General features: G+C 31.1%; 1 protein-coding gene across 1 annotated transcript; it reads left to right on the forward strand.

Moving 5' to 3' along the window:
- Positions 1-882: 882 nt before the first annotated feature.
- LOC143082428 (uncharacterized) lies at positions 883-14,428 on the forward strand. Its single transcript, XM_076258087.1, has 8 exons — positions 883-1,041; positions 5,720-5,936; positions 7,670-7,757; positions 8,647-8,822; positions 10,220-10,529; positions 11,641-11,757; positions 13,212-13,375; positions 13,950-14,428. The coding sequence occupies exons 1-8, from the start codon at positions 1,015-1,017 to the stop codon at positions 14,222-14,224; spliced, it is 1,374 nt and encodes a 457-aa protein (XP_076114202.1). The 5' UTR covers positions 883-1,014; the 3' UTR covers positions 14,225-14,428.
- The last annotated feature ends 9,210 nt before the right edge of the window (positions 14,429-23,638 follow it).

Here is a 23,638-nt window from a genome sequence, read left to right on the forward strand (position 1 = left end):
AAACTACAAGAAACGTGAGCAATGCATTAAAATCGTCAGCAAACACTCAATCGTCTAATTAAGATGATTAAGTTCTTGGATAATTATTTTCCTGTGACTGACATTTAACATCCTTGTCATCATTGCCAGAATTACATTCTCGTCATATATAATTAAAAAGTTCCTGTATACAAAAGAGGCGGTGGAGGAGACCAATGAGATATCAAAAACTCCTAATGCGAAGAAATACTGACAAGGCTATGGAAATTGTTTGAAAAAAAGACGAAAAGACAAAATCAGTCCACAAAACACTACATAGAACTCTAAACGGATTATTTCAATCGTTTTGAGCATGCAGGTCTACTCTCTTGTTGAAAGTTGTCACATGATTAAGTTTATGATTCAGTATTACATTTACGACAAAAACACACACGACTGAAAGCATTCTACTACAACTTAGGAACTAGAAATATATATTATATAGTTTAGTGTCCCAAAACAACACACCAATTTGTCCGTTCACTGACAGATTTATCGCCCTGCTTTTTTCGGCTCAGAATTTCTCGGTTTCTGCATATCTCTTACTCCTAGATGCATCCTCATGATAATAGGTAGAATTAATACGCGTTTTAAATGCATCGACTTTTGTATGTTGATTTAAAATAGAAATTAGTTGCATTTCTTGACAACATTAAACATCAATAGACGGTTGCGTTCGATAGACCTATACATGAATGTCCTATATTTTGAATACATAACAAACTTACTTTCAGTATATAAATTAAAAGACTTGTTGTTCTCAAAATAATTTAATGAATTGTAAAATACCTCCGTTTAAAGGATCAAATCACAGTAAAACGGATATACAATCAAAGACGGAATATATTTAAATGTAATACAATAACGAAACGGATGAACGCTCTGAAATTTCAATAATTATTGTGAGTAATTGTGGTTAATATAAAGACTGTTGACTAGTGGAATCAAAACCTTAGTGTGAAAGTTACCTTGGCGGAAAAGGAACTAAACACAAAAATGGCAAAGAATTCTACTTATACGCCAGTAAGTTTAATAATTAATGCTTATAATAGATATTATGCTTATGTATATATGCTTGCATTGTTGTTTGACGTTTACCTGATAAAACGGTAGTTTTATTATTCGATTTAAATAATGTTTGTTTATATTTCCTATTGTCTTAACCTGTTTATAAAACCAAGTTCTATACACCATTTTCAACATAAGAAAATACCGGTAACAAGTCAGGAATATGACAGTTGTTATCCATTCGTTTGATGAGTTTGAAATTTTGATTTTGCCATTTGATTAGGGACTTTCCGTTTTGAATTTTCCTCGGGGTTCAGAATTTTTGTGATTGTACTTTTTACTTGTTTGTTCATTTCATTATTCCCATGTTTTGCTGGAGTTACATTATGAAGTCATTACATTGTTTAAGTATTTCTTTTTATTCTAACTCATTCAACATCATCACAGTTTTATTTTTTGTCAACAAAAGTGCATCATATTAAATTGTAAATATTGAAAACTATAAAATCAATATTATCAAATAGTTAAATAAGTTATTTTGATTATGAAAATACACCTACCGTTTTTGAATCATAAACGTAAATATATTATCCATGAGACCACGAGTACATAATATTTTAAATTTACAGCCATCAGACTTTCCTTGAGCTGTTTATTTGACGTTTTAGACGATCCATTGTATGGAATGGGAATGTTTATAGTATTGTGACAAGAAATCTGTAAAGGGAACTCAATTGATTTTATAAACGATAAACTGTATAAAACAAAGTTTGAAAAGTAATGAAATGACCAGACTAGTCATTTTCTTTCAGAATCATACGTGTAGATACAAGTGGACAGTTAATGCAACTATTGTTTGCTGGGGTCAATTTGTATGATGTAGATGATATTTATATGTATATATCTGTCGAAACATTTCACACTGACTTCTATTTTTACTGTTAAGTGTAATATCTGCGTATATCTGCATTCCTTAAAATTACAGTTATGTAAAAGAAGGATATGGGCATTCATTCATAGCACCAAATCAGTACACGCACAGCTCAAACACACAAATATCCATTAAACGGCACATTTATTGTGGTAAATCATTGTGAATAAACATATGCTGTAGGAAGGGGGAAATCTTTGTTACTGTGTTTCATTACCTATAATTTACACGCGTTTGAGTCGAAGACAAACAATTAGTAGTGATTTCATTTGATAATAGATATAGAAAGATGTGGTATGAGTGCCAATGAGACAACACCAAGTAACAATTTATAAAAGTGAACCATTATAGGTCAAGGTCCGGCCTTCAATACGGAGCCTTGGCTCACACCGAACAGCAAGCTATAAAGGGCCCCAAAACTATAAGTGTAAAACCATTTAAACGGGAAAACCAACGGTCTTATTTATATAAAAACGAGGAACGAGAAACGAGAAACACGTATGAACTACATAAACAGACGACAACCGCTGTACATCAGGTTTCTGACTAAGGACAGGTGCAAATATTTGCAGCGGGATTAAACGTTTTATTTGAAACAAACTTTCTGCTTTTTCTGAAACAATAGTATAACATCACAACATAGAAACTCACACTATGAAATATCAATTTGAAGGCTTAACTCAATAAAACAAAGCAAATTTACACACAATGAACGAATACATTTGATCTGTTATACCTGAATGTAAATACTGATTATGAAAAGTCATCAAGGAATCTTATAGTTTAAGTACGTCGAATCAATATATTTATAAGGCTGAATATAGTACGAAGTTGAGGAACATCAAAAAGCTTATCATTCCAAAAAGGTTAAGCATGTTCTGATTAAGGTCATCCATGCCAATGGATAGTATAATCTGAGTGAATAGAATGTTTAAGATCCTTACTGAACACTACATTTTCAGCAACAAAACATGAACGCATTAATAATATGTTTTATCAGCAAACGAAGCCGACTTCTAGGTGTAGGTATAAATATCGCCTACGGATATTGTAAATACTTAAATGGTTTGCACAATCAATAGTACTAAACATTGTATGACTTGGTGTAAAGCATTTTATACCTCCAATATTGGAATATTGCTTTTCTCTGATAGTATCTGACAATTAACAACCCTCATACTTTTACCATTTATGGGGTTTCAGTTAATATCAAAGTTATAATCAATTATCAATAATTATATTATCTTCACGTTTGTAATGATCGATTATTGGGAGATGACATACAAGTTTTATTTTGAGATAAAGAAAAAAAAACGTTCATTTTACAAAATATAATCAGTGGTGTAGATTGTCGTGTTTATTTATTTTTAACATGAGACACGCGATAATAATGGTTGCTTCAATTGTAAGAATTCAAGTTAGAAAAAAAACTATAAAATTTATCTTTCAGATATTTTTAATTACTTTGCCGATAAGAATATATTATTTTTATAACCTTTTGTAAACGCTGAAAGGCAATAAGCCAGCAAATAATGATTGTAGGGAACATAACACTGCTATAATCAATAACCTTAAAATGCGCATTAACAAATACATACCTGATTTAAATATTGACTGAAGAATTGTAAAAACAACTGTAATACAATAGGCATAAAGATCTACATTGTGATCAGATAAAGACCTGCACATTTGACTAGCGATTTTGACAACATAATGATCCGAGTACTAAGTTAAACTTATTCGTCAGACCGAATTATTTAATACACCAGGATAACAGCTTTAATATTGAATGGATATCACTCTGGATATATATGTTAATGTAGCTCATTCTTTTAGATAAAATTGTGGTGTATTTTTCCTTTGAGTAAATACTTATATAAATTAAACGAACATCACACTTGTATTAAAAGTGCCGAATAACTAACATCACAACTGAAAGACCAACATGAACAAAATGAAAAGTATACTATGGTATATACAAATCCGACCGTCTGGTTTCATCTCTAACAATAAGTCAAGTCTATTTTACTTGATTTTTGTGAAATTGTAAAATAATGTAGTAATGAAAATTATTATGCTTCTTGTTGGAACCCCCTTCTTTCTGGGCGATCAATGCATTTGAATGGTGACATGTGGTTGGAACTCCCCTTTATCCTGGGTTAGGAACCCCCTTTTTAAAATGGCTCACATTTCATGTCACATGAACTAGATTTTGGCTTTTCAATAAGGTTATCTTTGTAATAAACCTATTTATGAATCTCTAGCTTATGTTTCACTACTTCCTGAATATTTTTTTAAACATGTTTTAGTTGCAAAGTAACTGTTAAAACTGTGTTTATTGGTTATGGTATTTAACTGGGTGTCAATCTTCATATGGATTAAAGTTGATGAAAAATCCATGTGTACACCAAATAGGACATAAAAATGCATATGAAAGTTCCTTTACAGGTCAACAATCGTTCAACACTTAAATATGTATAGACAACATGTAAGACTTTTAAATGCAAATGCAAATGCAGTTAATGATTTACATAGTGAGTTGCATTGGTTAGGTGCGTTTTTCTTCGGTTTTTGTTTATATAAGATAGGAAATAAATCTCTTACAGACGTTATGAATGAACTTGATAACAAGTGAAATTGATCATATTGTAAATTGCGTGTTTAAACGAAAGTTTATGATTTAAAGTTTTTAAAGTTTTATGTATTCATATGGATAACAGATAGATTTATAAAATACATATTATATACACTTATTATTTCCACGTTCTTATACCACAATAACATTGCATTTTACTTTTTAGCGTCATAGTAATTATCTAACTTTTAAATATTTATAACCATATATGCATCCTGTTATGCAGGGGTATACTTAGTTTTGATGACGCGTTTTTCAGTAGCCCAATGGAGCTATTCTCCGTTGCAAAGTTGTAATTTTACAGTACATTACAAAGATTTCATATAAATAAAGGCAACAGTAGTACACCGCTGATCGAAATGAAGAAATCGATCGAGAAAGATCGAATCCGGGTTACAAAATAAAACCGAGGGAAACACATGAAAAATTATAGGAGAACAACGACACAATAGAAACACTAAAATGCAAACAACACAGAACTATAACATAACAATGTGCATTTTCCTTACTTTGTACAGGACATTTTAAGAAAAAATACTGGGCTAAACCTAGTTTTGTGGGTAGCCAAACCTCCCGCTTTTAAGGCCTTGTTAAATATAACATTGAAATGACAACATAACATGACGGGACCACGATACTAATAAATCGAAGGACAAACAAGACAGAGAAACCAAATATGGCTTAACAATACATAGCTGTATTTAGGAATTTTTAAAGTTAATATAAAGTTATCTACATGCAATGTATATGATCTCATGTTTGTGAAAAGCACTAAAATTACGGGAACATCTTAAATCAATATTTCATATTTCACTTTTTAAATTGTAATACGGTAATATCAGCAAGTATTTTTTAAAGTTTAATTTTCCAGATAAAGATAGAGCTATAAATATATAATAAGAATTTGAAATGTAAGTACTGAAGACAACAGTAATTTGAACCAGCATATACTGTCATGTTATGAATTAGTGTAAGTTGCGTTTCTTACATCCATCTTGCAGACTATAGTTATCCTTATAATGTGCATCACAATCAGTGAAACATTTCCTCATTCAATAACGTAAATCACGATCAGTGAAATATTTCCCCATTCAATAACTTGTTTATCACTTTTTTTTTCTTATCAGGATGGATCACTTGTTTCTGGAGACAGTGATAAAAAGAATGGGAAGAAACTCAATCATTTTGAAATATCCCACCCGACTGATCTTGCTGCGGCATACCATTACGATAAAGTAGTTGGTGTAATAAAAAAGGATACCAGTGAGCGATCTGATGCCGAGATACACCAAATTATATCATGGTTTAAAAAGAAATCGGATCTATTTAATCAATTAAACGAAAGTAAGTTTCAGAGATTGAGTCTATATTTAAGCTTTAGGCTTAATATTATCTGATATCGATACGCAATGTCCAGTTGATTGCATTGTTTGTGGTATTATGATTTATATTAGGATAATAACCATGATGTATTATGGAGGAAAATGAAAGTTATCTTTATTTGCAAAATTAATGGTTTTATATGTCATATTATATAAAATAAGAACAGCAGTAGCATTCCGTTGTTCAAAATTGATAAATCGATGAAGAGAAAACGAATCAACATTGCAAACTAAAACCGGGGGAAATTCATCATCTAAGCGTTATTAGTTAAGACTTCACAAGTAACTGTAAAAAATAACTGTAGGATTTTAATTACATTCTCGATCGCTGTATAATTTTATCCATAAACTCTAAGGGGACATTTAATGGACCCCCAAGTGTACAATTATGCAGGTTAATAGCATGTTTAAATCTTTCTTTCACGTTTATATTTCATTTTCATATGATCGGATATAATTGATACAAATAAAATAAACTGAGACAAATCCTGTTTGATAGATTTGTGCAGCCACACTCCTATTCTCATTATATAATAATGTCTTCAAATGTCATGGATTGTAATTGACAAAGCATGGCGGGTACCACCGATGGAAAAGGGACTTCTTACAAATCAGGCACACTCTTGTTAGCAAATACAAATTATTTATTTTCGAAAAATCGGGACAAGTTAGCTTCCTTTGAGTGAAAGGCATATCCGTCAGGTGTGGCTAGCCATGAAACTACGTTCAACCCACTATTTTTCTTAAAATTCCCTGAACAAAGTCAGGAATATGGCAATTGTAAATATTCTGTTTCTTTATATGTTGACGTTTGTTTTGAAGCTGTTAAGTGTGTCGGTTGTTTCTTTGTTTTCCTCTTATAGGTGATATGTTCCCTCACGTTTGGTTTGTGACCCTGATTTGTTTCAGATAAATTGATTTATTGCAATTGAACAGAGGTATACTACTTTTGCTTTTATCAAAGGTCTCGTGCTTGCCCCGAACGACTGAATTCGATCAACAACTAGCCTATTCAGTGTCAGAATCAAGTGTCTGGGTAGAATGGCATATCTTCGTGTTCTGTTATTTGTGAACTACCACGTTATAATTTAACAAACCACAGTCTTAGTACAAAGCAAGGTCCATAATTATATCACACCAACATGTGCTTGTCCTGATATGCATGTAACACCGAAACAGAAGAAACAATACATAATTTAGTCAGGCATCCATTAATATAGATATCAGTATTGATAAAGAGGCATACGTCGTTTTGACTGCAATCCAATGAAAAAATCCTAAAGTCGTCCTTAGGTTCAACAAAATACAAATATATCTTTACAATACTTTATGGTCTTAAACCTTTTTTCCCATCCGAAAGAGAGAAAGAGAACAACTTTAACACATTCTGTCTGCCATAACAATCAATTACAAATACAATAAGCATTATCAAACTACCTAACAACCTTCAAAAACAAGACAACAAAACAAGTAAATCATGTAAGAATTAGAATAGAATTTTAATTCCATATACATTTTTCTTCTTCGATTATATCAAAACAATTCAACTGATGCCAAAAAAAAATGTTTTTCTTCAATGTATTGAAATAGGATTTATGTTACAAAATTGGATACTTTTAACCACTTATTAAAGGTCAATAGACAATGTTTTTAAATAATGTGTTTAATGCATGAGTTTGTTATCCAATTTTTCAGAAATAATTCACGATTTGATTAAAAACTGTTCCTTTACGACAGTAGATCGTGATTTTGTGGTAATTAAACAGGGGGATAAAGGCGACTGGTAAGTTAAAATTAATATGTCTGTATGTTGGTTAGTTCTTAGTTTCATGTGTTGTTTTATTTCTTACATCTCTGGGTCGAATCCTTTGATGTTGGACTACCACCCCGAGGATATCATCAGCTCATTAGTTAGTACTTCGGTCCTGACATGCTTTATAACCCTCGTTTCTAAAATTGTCCCTTTTGAATCTTTAAAATCACAAAGTAACCAACAATTTAACTCAAGCAAGGTTGACCTAAAACGGATATAGATATTTTTCCAATTCATTTTGTTTCAATCAATCTTCAACTGTGTCCGTTCTTATACATCCTTGGCTTTCGAATATTCTGCTTTTAGCGTTCCTGATGCAGAAGAGCGCTTCAGACGAAAGTATAATGTGATGTTTTAATTGTTGTCCTTCGTTTATTGATAAACATATATCATCACCATAACCAGCCGCGGTAGTCTCATAACAAAATGTTCTCCTTTTCCCAAGACAGATCAAATAAAAGCATTCTTTCGAAATGTATATGACTCAACAGTCAAAGACCATCACGGATAGTCCCGGACGAACACCCCATAGTAGTTTGATTGTTGGCCCTCTTTCCATATGTAATTACATACAAACTATTTAAACACGTGAATTGCGAATAAGTATATTGATGCATAAGTGCTTTATAAAGATTCTTTTATTCATACATTTATCTCATCATTCAGTGCTTATTAATTTCAAATGTTCAGAAATTTAAGAGATAAAATATCATCTATAAAATATGGTTTAGATTGTTTCTCCTTATTATTAAAGGTCTACAGCTGTAATATATACAACTGATGACAATTACATGAAATATATCAATTTAAGTTTTTTGTGCTACAGAAAATTCTCACATTTTTTCCCCATATTTTTCAGTTTCTTTATAATTCTAAATGGATCTGTGTCTATCCACATTAGTACTACGTCCGGGTATGAAGATGAGCGGAAGGAAGGAGGATCGACAGAAGAACAAGACGACAAGGGAAAGAAAGAGGAGGGGAAACCCAAAGAATTAAATCGATCTAAGTTTGGAAAATATGTTGGGAAAATAGGCAAGGATTTGCATAAATATTTCACTGAATATTTCATCAGGCTTATCTAAATATCAAGGTGTCTTTTGTTTAATTTAGGATCGTGTCTCATCGATTTTTACCACATCTATCCATGTTTAACTATCTTATGATATGTCTGCGGCAAAGATCATGAATACTACGAAATTAAATATTCCATAAGAATAGTGATACACAGATAGGATAACCGGAATTCCCGAAATATTGTATAGTACAGCAAACTTCACCAACCACCAATTCCTCCAACAAATAAGTACAAATAAAAACAAATTTAATTGTCAAAGTGCTCTCCCAAGTTACATCCCAGCTCCTTTGTTCTAACAGGGGTGATCTGAGCCGGATCACAACTACCAGATCACCACAGTTTAAGTTTCTTTGTTATGCATGCTTTCCTTTGTTCTGTAACATTTTGGCGGGAATGTCAAATCCAGTATAAAACTTATAATTAATTATACGGAGAAGACTATCTATCAAAATTCACGCAGAAAAATTCCAGTGTATATGCTGGGATTCGAACTCAAGACCTTTAGCATATCAAGCCACAACACATACCACTTCACCGGGACGACTGGATACGAACTTTCAGAAATTTAACATACTTAAAGGAAGCAAGATATTTTTATAACTGGGGCGAGTTGGCAGACCTTTACTCAGTGGGGTTAAACCCTTTTCGTTTAATTAATGAGTTGTCAGACTGATTGTTCAATTTGATTTTACACTTTTTTAAAGTTGGGCGAGTCGGTTACAAGAGTGGGCGATTTTTTCATAAAGTGGCGATATAGTGTGGGCCGATTGGCCAGTGGGGCGAGTTTACATTGTTTGATATCTACTCATCGTGTTAGGGGGTCATAAAGGGTATACATCATATAGTATCCGGCCATCGGGATGATCTTACACTGACACACCGCGTCCTTATGGGATAACTATTAATTCTAAAGGTAATGTAGATTTGGTTTTCTGAAATGCAATATATATCTGAACAAAAATAACATTTCTGAATGCATTAAACTAGCTATGTCTACAAAAAATTCATCATCAGAGTGACACTCGAATCAAAAAGTTCAAAAGTCAAATAGAGAATAAAGTCAAAGTGCATTAAGGACCCAAAATTATGAAAGCCTTTGCCAAATATTGATTTATACGTAATTTATTTCATACTGTATTTAGAACCATTGCTACTATTAATGATTGATATGCTACATGCCTTTTAAACTTTTTTGGATTCGAGCGTCACTAATGAGTCTTTTTTAGACGAAACGCGCGTCTGGCGTATATACAAAATTTACTCCTGGTATCTATGATGAGTTTATATGTATATTGATATTTTTTTTAATTACATCATATTTAAAAAAAATCTTATTCTACATATTTTATTTCAGTTTCTGGTAAAAGCTTTGGGGAGCTTGCTCTTATTAACCCAGATTGTATAAGAAATGCAACAATTATAGCAGATGAAACAACCGACTTAATTGTCATTGACCGAGAGTTATATAACAGGTCTATACATTCTTTCCACACTAAGGAATTCGAAGAACGGAAGCACTTTGTCGAAACTAATCCCCTGTTCGATGGCTGGCATCCAAAGGATAAGAGACAATTGGCAATGAGTTTACGGAAGGAGAAATTAACTTTTGAAAGCTATATTGTCAAACAGGGATCCCCATTTGATGGTTTACGATTTATATTAAAGTAAGTTCACTGTGGAATAATTTAGTTTATCTAAATAACATTATGCACCGTTTGGAGAAAAACAAATGTTTTAATCAATTGGTATCCTTAAAAAAACACGACAAATTCAATGATTCAGCGAATTAATGGAATTGAGAATCCGTGTCAACGGATCATTTAAGGTTTATTCATTTGTTTTAAAAAGAGTTCATGATTAATATATGATATGAGGATGTACAGACGACACGTTAAGAGTCTTCAACACTTTATGAAATACTAGTTATGCAATGTCAATTGACCTGCAGTAGACTTGCACCTATTCAAACATTTGTTTTTTTTTTAGATGTTAAACGATTAAAATGTATACAAGTTGCTATTGTATTCTTGGTGATTTCTAAGACTGGTAGATTTTTCTCTCCATTTTAGTCAACTGTCTCCAATGATATCAATACATTAACTAAAGACATGAATTAATTTCAGCCTGCAGGTATTTCTCCATGCATCTGTAAATTGAAGTACAACATTCTTGAAAAGAACTAGGAAATGTATTATTTTAAAAATATATAATATGAGTCCATAGACCGGTGCGCTATTAAATCTATTACATTGCCATCTGACGTAAAAGAACATTATTTTGATCACACCTTCTTTTGGCAAATATTTAAGTAAACATCGTACTAGACATCTGTAAAGGTTTATAACAGGCAAACGGACGCATTCATGGGTTTCATTGATGTCGTATGTGTATGGGGCATACACACTTATATATATATATGAAGTCTATCCGTGTTCAATTAATTACGGTTGTACAAACAACAAAGAATGCCAAACAAGGTAAAGTAACAGAAATAACGGCCTCAAATGCTTGAAAATTCCAAAACGAAAAGTCCTTTATCAAATAACAAAATCAAAAGCTCAAACATTTGTCATATTCCTGACTTAGTACAAGCATTTCTTTAAGTAGAAAATGGTGGGTTAAATCTCTTTTTTTTAAGATAGCTGAGCCTTTCAGTTGTATGACAGTCGCATAGGAATTCATTTTATTGACAACAATGTGTGGGAAAAACAAACAGACATACTAGATAAAATTCTCAAAACATTGATGAAATTTGCATGTGCTTAATCTTTTCAGTGGCCAGGCAAAACTCTATTGTGACCCACACATGCATTCTATGCAATATCCAGATTATTACCCTTTACCAGATGTCGACGAGTTGGAGAAAGACCAGGTCAGAGAATCATTAAGAAGGTAAAATAATAATAATACAATGAATCATTGAATCAGGTCATCATTCGCCTTTTCAAGTGTGTTTACATAAATGTTTATAACAGTATTCCACAGATCTTAACCTGAAGATATAAATTTTACGAAAAATTGAACTCCGATGAAACACTATGATAGTAAAAGACTTTTTTCAAGGTCAGAAAACGTACATTGACCTATAATGGTTTACTTTTGTAACTTGTTATTTGGTTTGAGAGTTGTCTCATTGGCACTCACACCACATCTTCCTATATCTATTTACAAATTTCCCCTTGTATGAAGACCGATCACTCACTTGCTAATCCGAATCTTAATGTAACAAGAGTTTATGCACTGTTAATAACCTAATGTCATTTTAAACCTCGTATGTTCTATCCGCATACATTAACAAAAACACCCAAACATGTCATGAAAATAACGTAAAATTTCTTTGAAAAATTAATAGAAAAATCCGATAACAGCAACAAAAAATGAAAATATGAAATTGCAAAAACATCAGCAAAAAAACGACAGACAAGCAAAAACCACAAGACGACGATAGAAAGAGAACAACAACAGAAATGTAATAAAACAGAAAACAAATGGTTAATCGAACGTTTTGCAACACGAACCGTAGCAAAATATGGCTGCTTCAGAGGAACCAGTGTTTTGGTCTACCAGTGATACCCGTCAAGTTGGTCTTATTACAAAATATTAGATCTGCAATAATTGCACTAGCTAATATCTGTCCTCCCCTAAGTTTCTATAGTATTGTGGCAACATATGCAATTAAAAGTAGATGAACGACAAAAACATAAAAAAAGCATTGAATAGGGTTGAATAAACTTACGTTACTTCTAAATTCTTTTTCTCCTATATACATATATATGTGAGATAGAATTTCATTGATATACATCATATTCATATCGAATAACATATTAATCAATTAATTAAATGCCCGGTCTAGAATTACGGGTTAGTTAAAGTTGAAATGTAAGTTCATAGTATGATTGTTTGAATTCCAGTTTAAACAAGTTTTCTTGTAATATTTGATTGTTTAAAAAGGGCAAATGCTATTTTCATCGTAGATCCAATGATTTTAACACAGTTCTCAACAAATCAAGCATACAAATCAGAATTTATTATTATATTTGTATATTCTTAACGTTCATGTATTGTACGTACGTAGGTGTGCACTTAACAGTTTGATAATTTCTTTAAATTTTAATTGATATAAAACAAAAATAAAAAAAAGATAGAGTAAACCGATGCACAAGGATGTCAAACATTACGTATTTTGCTTCATTAAAGTATAAGCAAAACAAAAAACAAAAAAAACAAAACAAAGCATTGGTCTGTTAAATATTCATCAGAAGTATGTTCTACAGTTATTAGAAGCAAAAACAATAAACACGAAAGAACTGATCATTAGGATATATATTGTCATCTATGTTTTATAGGGAACTTGGTCTTGACACACATTCACATAATAAGCACGATGGGTATAAGCCCTTGGTAACAAATCTTCATAAGCTGTCTACACAAGACACGGAGAAAAGTGGAACAAGATCTCCACATCAACATCATATAGAACTATGCTTAATTTGTTCACAGGAGTTAATAGGTAAGACCATGTGATTTCTTGTACTGTTTGTTCAAAATGGTAACGGGCGATGTAAAACGATTCAAATTGGATAATCTCCCGTTACATTTTAGTTGAAATTAAGAAATGTTGGACGTCTTATTAACGGCAAACATGATGTTGGCAATGAAACCAAGAGTGGATAAAACATAAAGTCATAAAATCATCGCTAAAGTTTAGAAAAACAGATCTAGCTAAACTTTGTGACACCAGGCTTTTGTCGTTTGTTGTTGTGTTATATATTAGTTTTCGTTAATTTTTGTACATATATTAGGCCGTTCGTTTTCTCGTTTGGTGTTTACATTTGTCATTTCGGGGCCTTTTATAACTGACTATGCGGTATGGAATTTGCTTATTTCTTTAGACCGTACGATGACCTATAGATGTTAATTTCTGTGTCATTTTGGTCTCTTGTGATGAGTTGTCTCATTGGCAATCACACTACATCTTCTTTGTTATACTTTCCCTTAAATTAATAAAAGCGTGACTGTATTAATATCGATGACATTAAAATTGATCCTGGTTACCATAATTCCTTTTAATTTATGACTTTCAGGTGATTTGGAAGTTGCTATGGATTTAGATACATATTCATATACCGTGAATTGTATACAAGAAACAGATATATATATATTGGACCAGAAAAATTACGAAAGGCTAATCGAAAAACGAAATCCAAAAGTTGTTGAGAAGATCCGGAGTTCAGTGCTAGAGAAATTTTCACTAAGACTTTCTTGGATTCAAGATAAGAACGATCTTCCCTTATTTCGGTATTTACTATATAAGATTGAAGAGTCAAGGCGACAGAAAAAATCAAAGAAGAAATTATGAGAAGGAATTTGTCTACAGGATATAGTTTGATGATGAATATTGAAAGCAATGACCTTTATAATCGGAAACTATAATAATTTATAAGAATTCCATGAAATGAAATAAATATATCACATAGCATTAGCTTAATCTATCACTGATTAAAATATATAATGCTAGGAACTGAACCAAAATAATTTGAAATTAAATGTTTTTAACCTTCTATTTTATCTTTGTATACATATTATATGTTACCTACACAAACAAAGCAAAAGAATATCTAATTCAATATGCAAAATAGATATAGGTCATTTTTAAAGATAAATGAAAATGATTTACATTTTAATGTAGGTAAAACCGAATATTACGGAAGAAAAATATTGATTTTCCCTATATATTCAATGTAATTTAGTGCCCTATAGGACCATTTTAAAAATGTTTTTTTCTCAAAAACGAAGTCGGTGAAATATACATTTTTTTACATTTCCTGATGTATATTTGCAATATCTAATTGACTTCTAAATTTAGAAAAAAATCTATGAACTGGTCATTTACTTATCATTGACCTTAACACAAATACAATCATCGATTACTTTTGCATTTTTGTTTACTTCGTTAGTATCCTTGATAGCCAAAGCTTGAATTGGAAACATACATTGACCGTTTTGACTCGTTTTATGCATTACTCTAGGAAGTATTTCCAAAAACTAATAGGAACTTAAAAGATTAATCTCGTTGAGCTGTTTGGTCAAAGCGATTAATGGGCGTCATTTTGTATCATGAAATAATGAATTATTGACATAAACTTATAAAAACATGTCTCGTTCCAATAATTAAGATGTATTGTAATACAATACTATTCAAGTATACTATGTTTCCTGGTCTCTTTTTAAAATATTCAGCAAAAATTATCCATTTCTAGTACCTCTTTTGCATGTCAAAACACCATTTGATGGAATAACACGTTTTAAGCAAAACAACTTTATATTAGTGTAATGTGCAAGACGCATTCACAAACTTGTGAAATTTAAAAGTATTAAGCTAAATCAAAGACATTTGACCACGTGTTTCAGTTTATCAAATTATATTTTCTTGAAAAAAAAACCTGATAACTTGTCCACAAAATATTAGGGCAAAATATGTATTTCATATATATCTGTTCATTTTTTTAATGGCAGTTCGAATAGATTACCTCTGTGTTATATATATATATATACTAACGCTAAGCCTGAATACATATATAACAACCAAACAATAGATAAGCAAAATTGTCTTTGTGATCCAAGAAATATAGAAAAAAAAACGCTATCCCTGTTTGTTCGAAAATACTGTTCTGTCACAACAGGTTGAAACATGTAAGTCAAATAGAGTTATCAAACTTTGATCAAGATTTTAGAAAATACACAATTTAATATACTTTTACAAACCTGCAACAACAAGAGTCAACAACTGTTGACCTGACTATCGAAATACTTTTACAATAGAAACATGGCTGTCAGATTTTTAGAAGTGTAGTTCAATTCAAATTAAGCATATCAAATAATACATCACCAAAAGTACAAACTATCTCTTTTAAAGTCATAAGAAACCTCAAATCAAAAAAAAATAATGCATATGTTTTTTATAACTCAATGGATAGTTGTCATTATAAAACTTATGTACATATACTTTTTTCTGAAGAAAATTCATTAATTTATTTATATTTAGAAGAAGTTTACTTTATTTTAATTGCTTCCTTTTAGAAAGCAATTCCCCCGACATATTTTCCGTATGCAAAGTGACCTCAGTGTGACCCATCTCGTAAAAATCCGGTGATCACAATACGCATGGATGTCCTCAAAATAGACTATTATCTGAATTTACATGTTAAACACGTGCTCAATTTCCATGCTTTTTTTGTTGATTTTTTTGTCGATTGTTGACAAACAGGTGATAATCGTACGTTAAACTTCGTCTTCAAAACACGAACTTTAATTATATTTTGACAACGACACTGACCGATTGAAAAAAAAATGACGATTAGACGAAATTTATACGAAAAAAATGATAAATTCGTGCACAGAAGACTAAGTTTATGGTGTTTGTATGCATTGGTTCAAGAATTGGAAGAGCATTATTTTTCACCGGTCACTCGTTTCTTATGACTTTAATGATTAGAAAAATAAATAAATGTTCGTAGTGATACTTGTATTACCTGTTTGGTGTTTTACGCTCATAGTTCGCATACCATTAAATATTTTTACTTTATTCTGAATGCTCGATTCTCTTAAAAAAAATCATTATTCGTAAACACTCATCAAAGATGACAAGATTATATTTGGTACGTACGACGCCCGTATTGTCTGCAACGCATTCTTAAGTAGCGCTGGAATCAAAACATTTCAAACCCGAAATATTGTGTCATAGGAAACTACAAAAACAAAATAAGAAAGAAAATGTTTTATATTGAACAGAAATTTTGTTTGTAAGATTTGAGAAATGAAATTTAGGTCCGAAAACAGAGTTATCGTCGTATGGTGTCCCGGTGTAATACTATTTTTTCATACACGTTCCAAATATTGTTTTTTTTATTAAATGCATGACGATATAGAAGACAAATAAACACACTTCACAGATATTCGCGCTATTGATCTAAAAAGTCTCTTCCATTCAGCTCTTATATATAAAACGTTGGAGGTCCAACTCAAACATAATCAAATTATTTGAAGAACAAACTTTTATTCTTTTATTACTTCTAGGCATATATGTCCTTAACAGTATTTTAAACATCTATTCCAAATTATCAACTTCGCGTTTATTACAGAACCATTGATTAGTCTGATATTTTACACGAAAAGAGCATCGGCAAAACAAACAGTAATATAATTAGATGTGGTATGATTGCCACTGAGACTACTTTCAATTGTTAGCCTGGAATTGTTACTGTGGCTTTACAACCAATAGATTGATTCCACTGCTAGTGGATGTTTTGTTATTCTAGCCTTGTAGTCAAAACACAGTGTTGACATGAAATATTATTGAACTGGTCATTTTCAGTAGATTTTCATTGCATACAATTTTCTAATATTCGATAACAAATAACCTAGTGCTTCTAAAAACTCATCATATATACCAGGCTAATAGAAAGCATGTTTCGTCTAGACTTACCACTTGTGCTCTTTCTTATAAAACATTGGAAAGCCAAATAAAACACGAAGTTGAAAAGCAGTTCAAACAAAAAATCTTCGGCGATTGAAATTAAAGTTAGAAAGTTAAACGTGTTCTTTAAACTTTACAGTAAGATAATTAGAACTATATATGGAAGAACACGTGTGAAGACTTTCCTCGTTATATACTCATATTAACAGGTCGTCTGCCTACGCTTCAGCAATTTTATCATTTAATTTTTTTATTTTTACAAAATCTAAAATGTACCAAATTGATTTCCACTTCAATTTAAAAAAAAATATTATTCAAGAGTCTGCATCAAAAAGCAATCACAACACAACACGATGAACATTATTTTATTTCATACTTGTACTTTTGGTGGGAAGTTAATGCGTTTCCAATCATACTTTATGTTTCCATATTTGATGTAAATCGATAGATAGTTACGAGCTATGTTTGTTTGCATTCCTTGAAGAGTTGTGCATCAGCCGTTTAACTCAACAGATCAAAGTATTAAAAGTAATAATAAACTTCCAAAACCCTAGGGACTGTTGTTACAAAATTCATTTGCGGTTTGTATGATTAAATTCAAAGCAATAACTTTGAAATTCTACATATAGCTCGCTATTACTTTTTTTTTTGCATACAAACGATCAATGTATGGCATAACCCTTAGCTTGAGGATAAACGCTTATTGGATTCTGTCATTCTAAATATGAAATTCAAATGTATTTTTGATGTTCCTAGCGAATTCTCCATAACAAATATAACTCGCAAGACTTACTAACCAGCAGCACTAATGAATTCAAGTATGACGATGAACATTTATTCTTAGATATATCTCATGTTCTAAGCAAAATCGTTAACTTAGACAATTAAGCATATAAAGAACCGCATTCGCATTTCATATTACATGTTAGGGAATTTGGATCTGATTTATTCTTTACAGAAGTCATGTAGGTTGTGAGTTCAAACCCCGCTGGTGACAGTTGCGTTTTGAGTACTATCTTAATTGAATATGCGCTTAGCGCTCTCACGTATTCAAGTCTAGCAAGATTTTGTTACATAGGATTATACAGCAATGTCAGTAGATATCAAACATTTGTTAACGAGTCCGGTCTTCCTTCACGCGCACAATTTTTATAGTAAATAAAATATCTGTTATGCCAGATATGTGTTACTTTCCTTCATTTCCGTTAGGTTTTACTTCTGTTATAAGTTTCGATTTCGAGCTTTATTTGGCCTTTTGTATTTGATCCTTACTGATGACTCTTGTGTAGACAGAACGCGCGTTTGATTTACAAAATTTTAAGTCAGGTATCTTTTACAAGTTTGTGTGTTACATTATTGCTGATTCAATTGTTGAAAATATTTATTTCTGCTACGACGGCAACGTCAAAGGCGATGGTGTGTATGAGGATTATGATAATTGGAATGTGATTTTTTTATTGTTAGAAGTGTCTCTATCTAGTTTATATTATCTAAGTTTTCAAATGTAAAATAATGTTTTGTATAATTTCCCATCAAACAATGAATGTATACTACTAAAAATACGATAAGCAACACAACTTCTGACTGAAATTAAAGTTTTAAATATCTCTATTTATCTTTAAAATTTCAGTTTCGTAATCTCAATCATTTTTTGGTAGAATTTCAGACTGCTACAGTGTTCGTAAACTTCGAGGGAATTAGTCAAAATTGAAAGTCACAATTGTTTGAACAAGTTCTAGTAAAATGAAAGCAACAATTAACGCACAAAATTACCAAAGTGGGTTATATTATTGATCTGATTGATAACATATAAACTGAAACTTATATTTCTTGCCAAAAAATGAAAGAAAAATTGGAGGGACAATTTATTACCGCCCCTTTTTCCCACTACTACCAAAAAATCATATGTTATTAGTTTTCTTCTTTAATCAATAGAACACCCTTTAAGACATGAATACTGATAATTTCAGATCGTCTGAAGGATTTTCTATAAAGATATTAGCCCTCAAAGTTTGACCCCCGCCCCCCTCCCCCCCATCTATCTTAATGTAAGTATTGCAGCAAACATTCTTTGGATTGTTCAGTTTTGTTTAAATTAATCCATGCAATTATAAAATTCAGTCATGTTTATAACACAAACGTTTATGCCCGTGTAGATTTTTTATAGTTTATATGCTATCAACATTCACTTGAAGCTGTCGTCTTCTATGCTTTTTGTTAGTGATACACAGACTCTCAAGTCTTGAGGTAATGTATGTTACTGATCTAGCTAAGAAGCCAGGAACAATGATTATTTTCGATCCACAATTCAAGATTCAAACACACAACTTTTTCTTTAAATTGATTTTTCGAATATTTGATTTTTTTATCCTGAATTTTATAGAGTGTACGTCATGAATAAATTATTTCGAAACTAGAACTTTAGAATAGATATACATATATTTTTATTTCGAATTAATAACTTTAACTTCAGATGCTCAATCTCAAATTTTGCACAATGTCTGTATAGTTGTTATAATTCAAGATATGATTATATCTCAAAACGAAGATTGGCGAAACGTATTAAGAATTCGTCAATGATATAAGTTGATAATGTATTTTTCATCTATGTTCCTTATGATCTTCAACTCTTGTAGACGTTAATAAATTTTTACTATGAGTATTGTGTTTTCCAGGGTTTTTTTTTTTTTTTTTGGTGTTTTTTTTCACATTTTAAAAATAGCTTCATATATTATATATCAATTGTTTATACTCCGTAAATTAAATGAGATGGTTTTAAACAAAGGGCAACATATAGGTCTTTTGTATTTATATGTAATTTTAGTATTCGACTTCTAGTTATATAAAATCCCTGTCATAACTGGGTTGGAAAGGATAACAGACTATATTTGTCTAGAAAACAACGTAAAATACTTAAGATATTTTCATACAGAAATTGACATGTAAATAAAGATGCTTTTAAGCACGTCACTTCTTTTTAATAATTCCGTGTCTTCTTACACTTAAAATGCTCTGTTTATTTTTGAATAATCGACCTTTATATTTTTAGTATCAAAACATAGTTATGAATTATGTTAAGATTTATAGAATTTATCGACGTCCTTGCATAATTATTTTTGTAATAAAATGCAATTTCATTTCAAACTAAACAAGCTAGTTTTTATATAGAATTTTAAAAAGCTATCGAAATGCAATCAGCATCAATTAAAAAGTCAATTATGAAATATAATGGTGGTTAAGGTGTTAACTGAATAAAGTACGAATGAGAACCATTCACTTTAACTTTCTTAAAGGAATAATGAAAATATGAAAAAACAAGTTGAAAAGAAAATATGAAAGAGGAAATAATACCAGTTTTTTTCATTCTGAGCTAAAGCGAAATTTGTATACTTAATGGAGTGGTTTGTGAAAGAAATCATTGAGTTTTAAGCTATTGTGACTACCAAAAAAATTTACAAAGGAACATTAAACATTATTGGTCATTTTCAGTATATTTTCTTTACATACAATTTTGAAGTACTCGAAACATATTTGTTTTTCTATCCCATCGCATAGATGACTTTTTACGTATGTTGCACAAGTTTTCGGAAAGCTTTGGAGAATAACATCTACAAACAGAAGCATCACCATAGTGGTTCTAACACTCATCAAAGATACTTCTCTCATATGACGTATGTTTTATCTGCATAGGGTAACAGTGGTGCTCTAATAACAAAAATAGATAGCCAAATCAAACACGAAGTCGAGGAGTGTTCAAACAAAATCTAACGGTGGTTTTCCTGCGAATATAAGTTCCTTAAACATTGCTGTGTAATAATTGGAACTAAATATAGAAGAAAGAAGAACACATGTTAAAATTTTCTTTCGTGTATATTTTTTATATCAAACGTGAAGTCGTTTGGCTAAGCCTTATTTTCCTAACAAAAACAGAAATGAATCAAATGATTTCCACTTCCACGATTTTTTTAATGCTTTGATTCAAGGGTCTGCATCCAAAAGTAGTCATCACAAAACGTTGGAATGTAGTTTAAGATGAATTCTACTCGACTATTATGCAAGTGAGGGTTTTAACTAGAGTTTTAGCATCATTTTCTGCAAAAGGAAATGCCTGTACCAAGGAACATGACAGATGTTTCCACTCGTTTGATGTGTTTCAGCCTTTGATTTTGCCTCCTGTTTAGGGACTCTTTCCCGTGTATTTCTGTACCTTTGTTATTATACTTTTATCTTATTTTTGTACTTTTGGTGGATAAATTATGCATTTCTAATCACACTATACACTTTTTTTTTTATATAAATCGATAGATAGTTATGAGCTATATTGGTTTTGATGCAATAATTTTATCATCCGTTTTGCTCAAAAGATCAAAAATTTAACAGTAAATATTACCGATCAAAACCATAGGTACTGTTATTACACAATTTAACTGGGTTTTTATTATTAAATTCACATCAATAACTTTGAAATTCTACATATAGTTCGTTATTACTTTATTCAATACTAGAAATCAATTAGTTTATTGTAAAATCTTAGATAACTCATTTTCAGGGCTAACATTAATTGGATTCTGTTATTTTGAATATGATATTCAAATGTACCGTAGGTTTGGTTAGTTGATGCTGCTTTCTTTACAGTTATATCCAGCACAGCCGGCTAGCAATTATTACAATGAATATTCATTCGTAGATATATATATATATATATTCTTGTTTAATTATTTTTAATTCCTTTGGTTATTCAAATCAATAAAAAGATTTGCATGTGCATTACTGTTAAATACTATGTTGGTAGGTGGGCTAAAGAGTTCCAATAAAAAGATCACTGGCCGGTCAACACTGATGTTGTGAGACTGGATCCTGCTAATTTAGATAGACAATGACTGTTACTTTTACTGCCAAGTGGTCAATGGGTCTTTGCGGACACTTTGATATCCTAAACAATCAAGAGCTTGTCCTCACGATTAGCTAAATATGCAAAACATGGCGTTAAAAACAAAAAATCGATCAATCAAACATAATATATGAGTGTTCCTTTTAAAACCTGATGTACATCAAGTAAAGGAGAAAAGACAGCAACAAACGGAGAAATGAATGGACTAACAACATATTTATAATATTAGTGGGTAATAGATATTTTTCCCATGGTGTCCGTTTGTCCGGTGATTTTTGTAAGCGAAATAATGTGTACAATTAAGGACAGATTTTAATGTCAATTGTATCATGGAATTATTCCAGCATTGTCTAAGATCAGTTTGAAAATCAGTACTGATAATTTTTTTTTTTTCGTAATTAAGTCGAGCACCATGGAATGTCTATTTGGCCGGTCGTTCGGTCATGTAAGAGGGTCAACGGTTGTTTTCAATAATTTAACTCCTCTTGTGAAATAGAAATTACATTGAAAATTCCACTTTCCGCGATTTCTCGTCTTTGATTCATTTAAGATATTTATTTAGAAAAGGAGGAAAATGACGATGACGACGATGTTGATTTTGTAAATGACCCATGCAATAATAATTTATGAACAACTATGGTTTATGAAAATCAGTCATGCTTATTACACACACACATTCGTACCACTGTAAATATTCTATAGATTATCTGATATCAGCATTAATCTGTCAATATTTTTATTCAACTGCTAATTCTGCAAATTCTTCTATGTTTGAGTTTTCCTCGGAGTTCAGTATTTTGTTATTTTACCTTCAATGTATTATCTATGTTCCTTAACGTGTCTATAGCATGCAATTTTTATGTGGAGATTGTAGTGATAGATAAAATGATAGTGTTCGTTTATGGCATGAGCTTCTACTAAGATTTTATATTGATAATACTAATACATGTAAACGTATGTCAAAAAAGTCAACATGCTAACGGTGATAATTATGTCTTGCTATTTAGACCTTAGTAACCAAAATCGTCAATATTGTGTTATACTGTACTTTTTTAGGACTTGTATTCTCATTTTAAAGTAGAGTCATTAAGTTAGTTATTGTTAATTATCCGTAAATCACTTTAAATTAAGACAAGGGCAACATATAGGTTTCTTGTAGAATATGCATTAAAAATCGCTGCAACTATCACTCATCTGGAAAAGGAGACAGACTCTGTTTGTTCCCTCAGAAGACAACGTAAATATATTGACACAAATTGACGTAAAAACATGCTTGTATACACGTCAATTATTTTTTTAATAATTGCGTGTTCCTGTTGCACTTAAAATGCTTTTTTTAAAGAATCAACCATTATATTTACAGTGTTAAAACATCTGCTTGTCTAAAGGATATATAAATAGGTAAC

The sequence above is a fragment of the Mytilus galloprovincialis genome, chromosome 7 (assembly GCF_965363235.1).
Source record: "Mytilus galloprovincialis chromosome 7, xbMytGall1.hap1.1, whole genome shotgun sequence".
NCBI lineage: Eukaryota > Metazoa > Mollusca > Bivalvia > Mytilida > Mytilidae > Mytilus > Mytilus galloprovincialis.

Excerpts from the sequence above, each read along its gene's own strand:
- LOC143082428 (XM_076258087.1), top strand. The coding sequence starts at position 1,015 with ATGGCAAAGAATTCTACTTATACGCCA. Across the intron at positions 1,042-5,719 it reads AGAATTCTACTTATACGCCA|GATGGATCACTTGTTTCTGG; the intron begins GTAAGTTTAATA and ends TTTTCTTATCAG. Across the intron at positions 8,823-10,219 it reads AAAATATGTTGGGAAAATAG|TTTCTGGTAAAAGCTTTGGG; the intron begins GCAAGGATTTGC and ends ATTTTATTTCAG.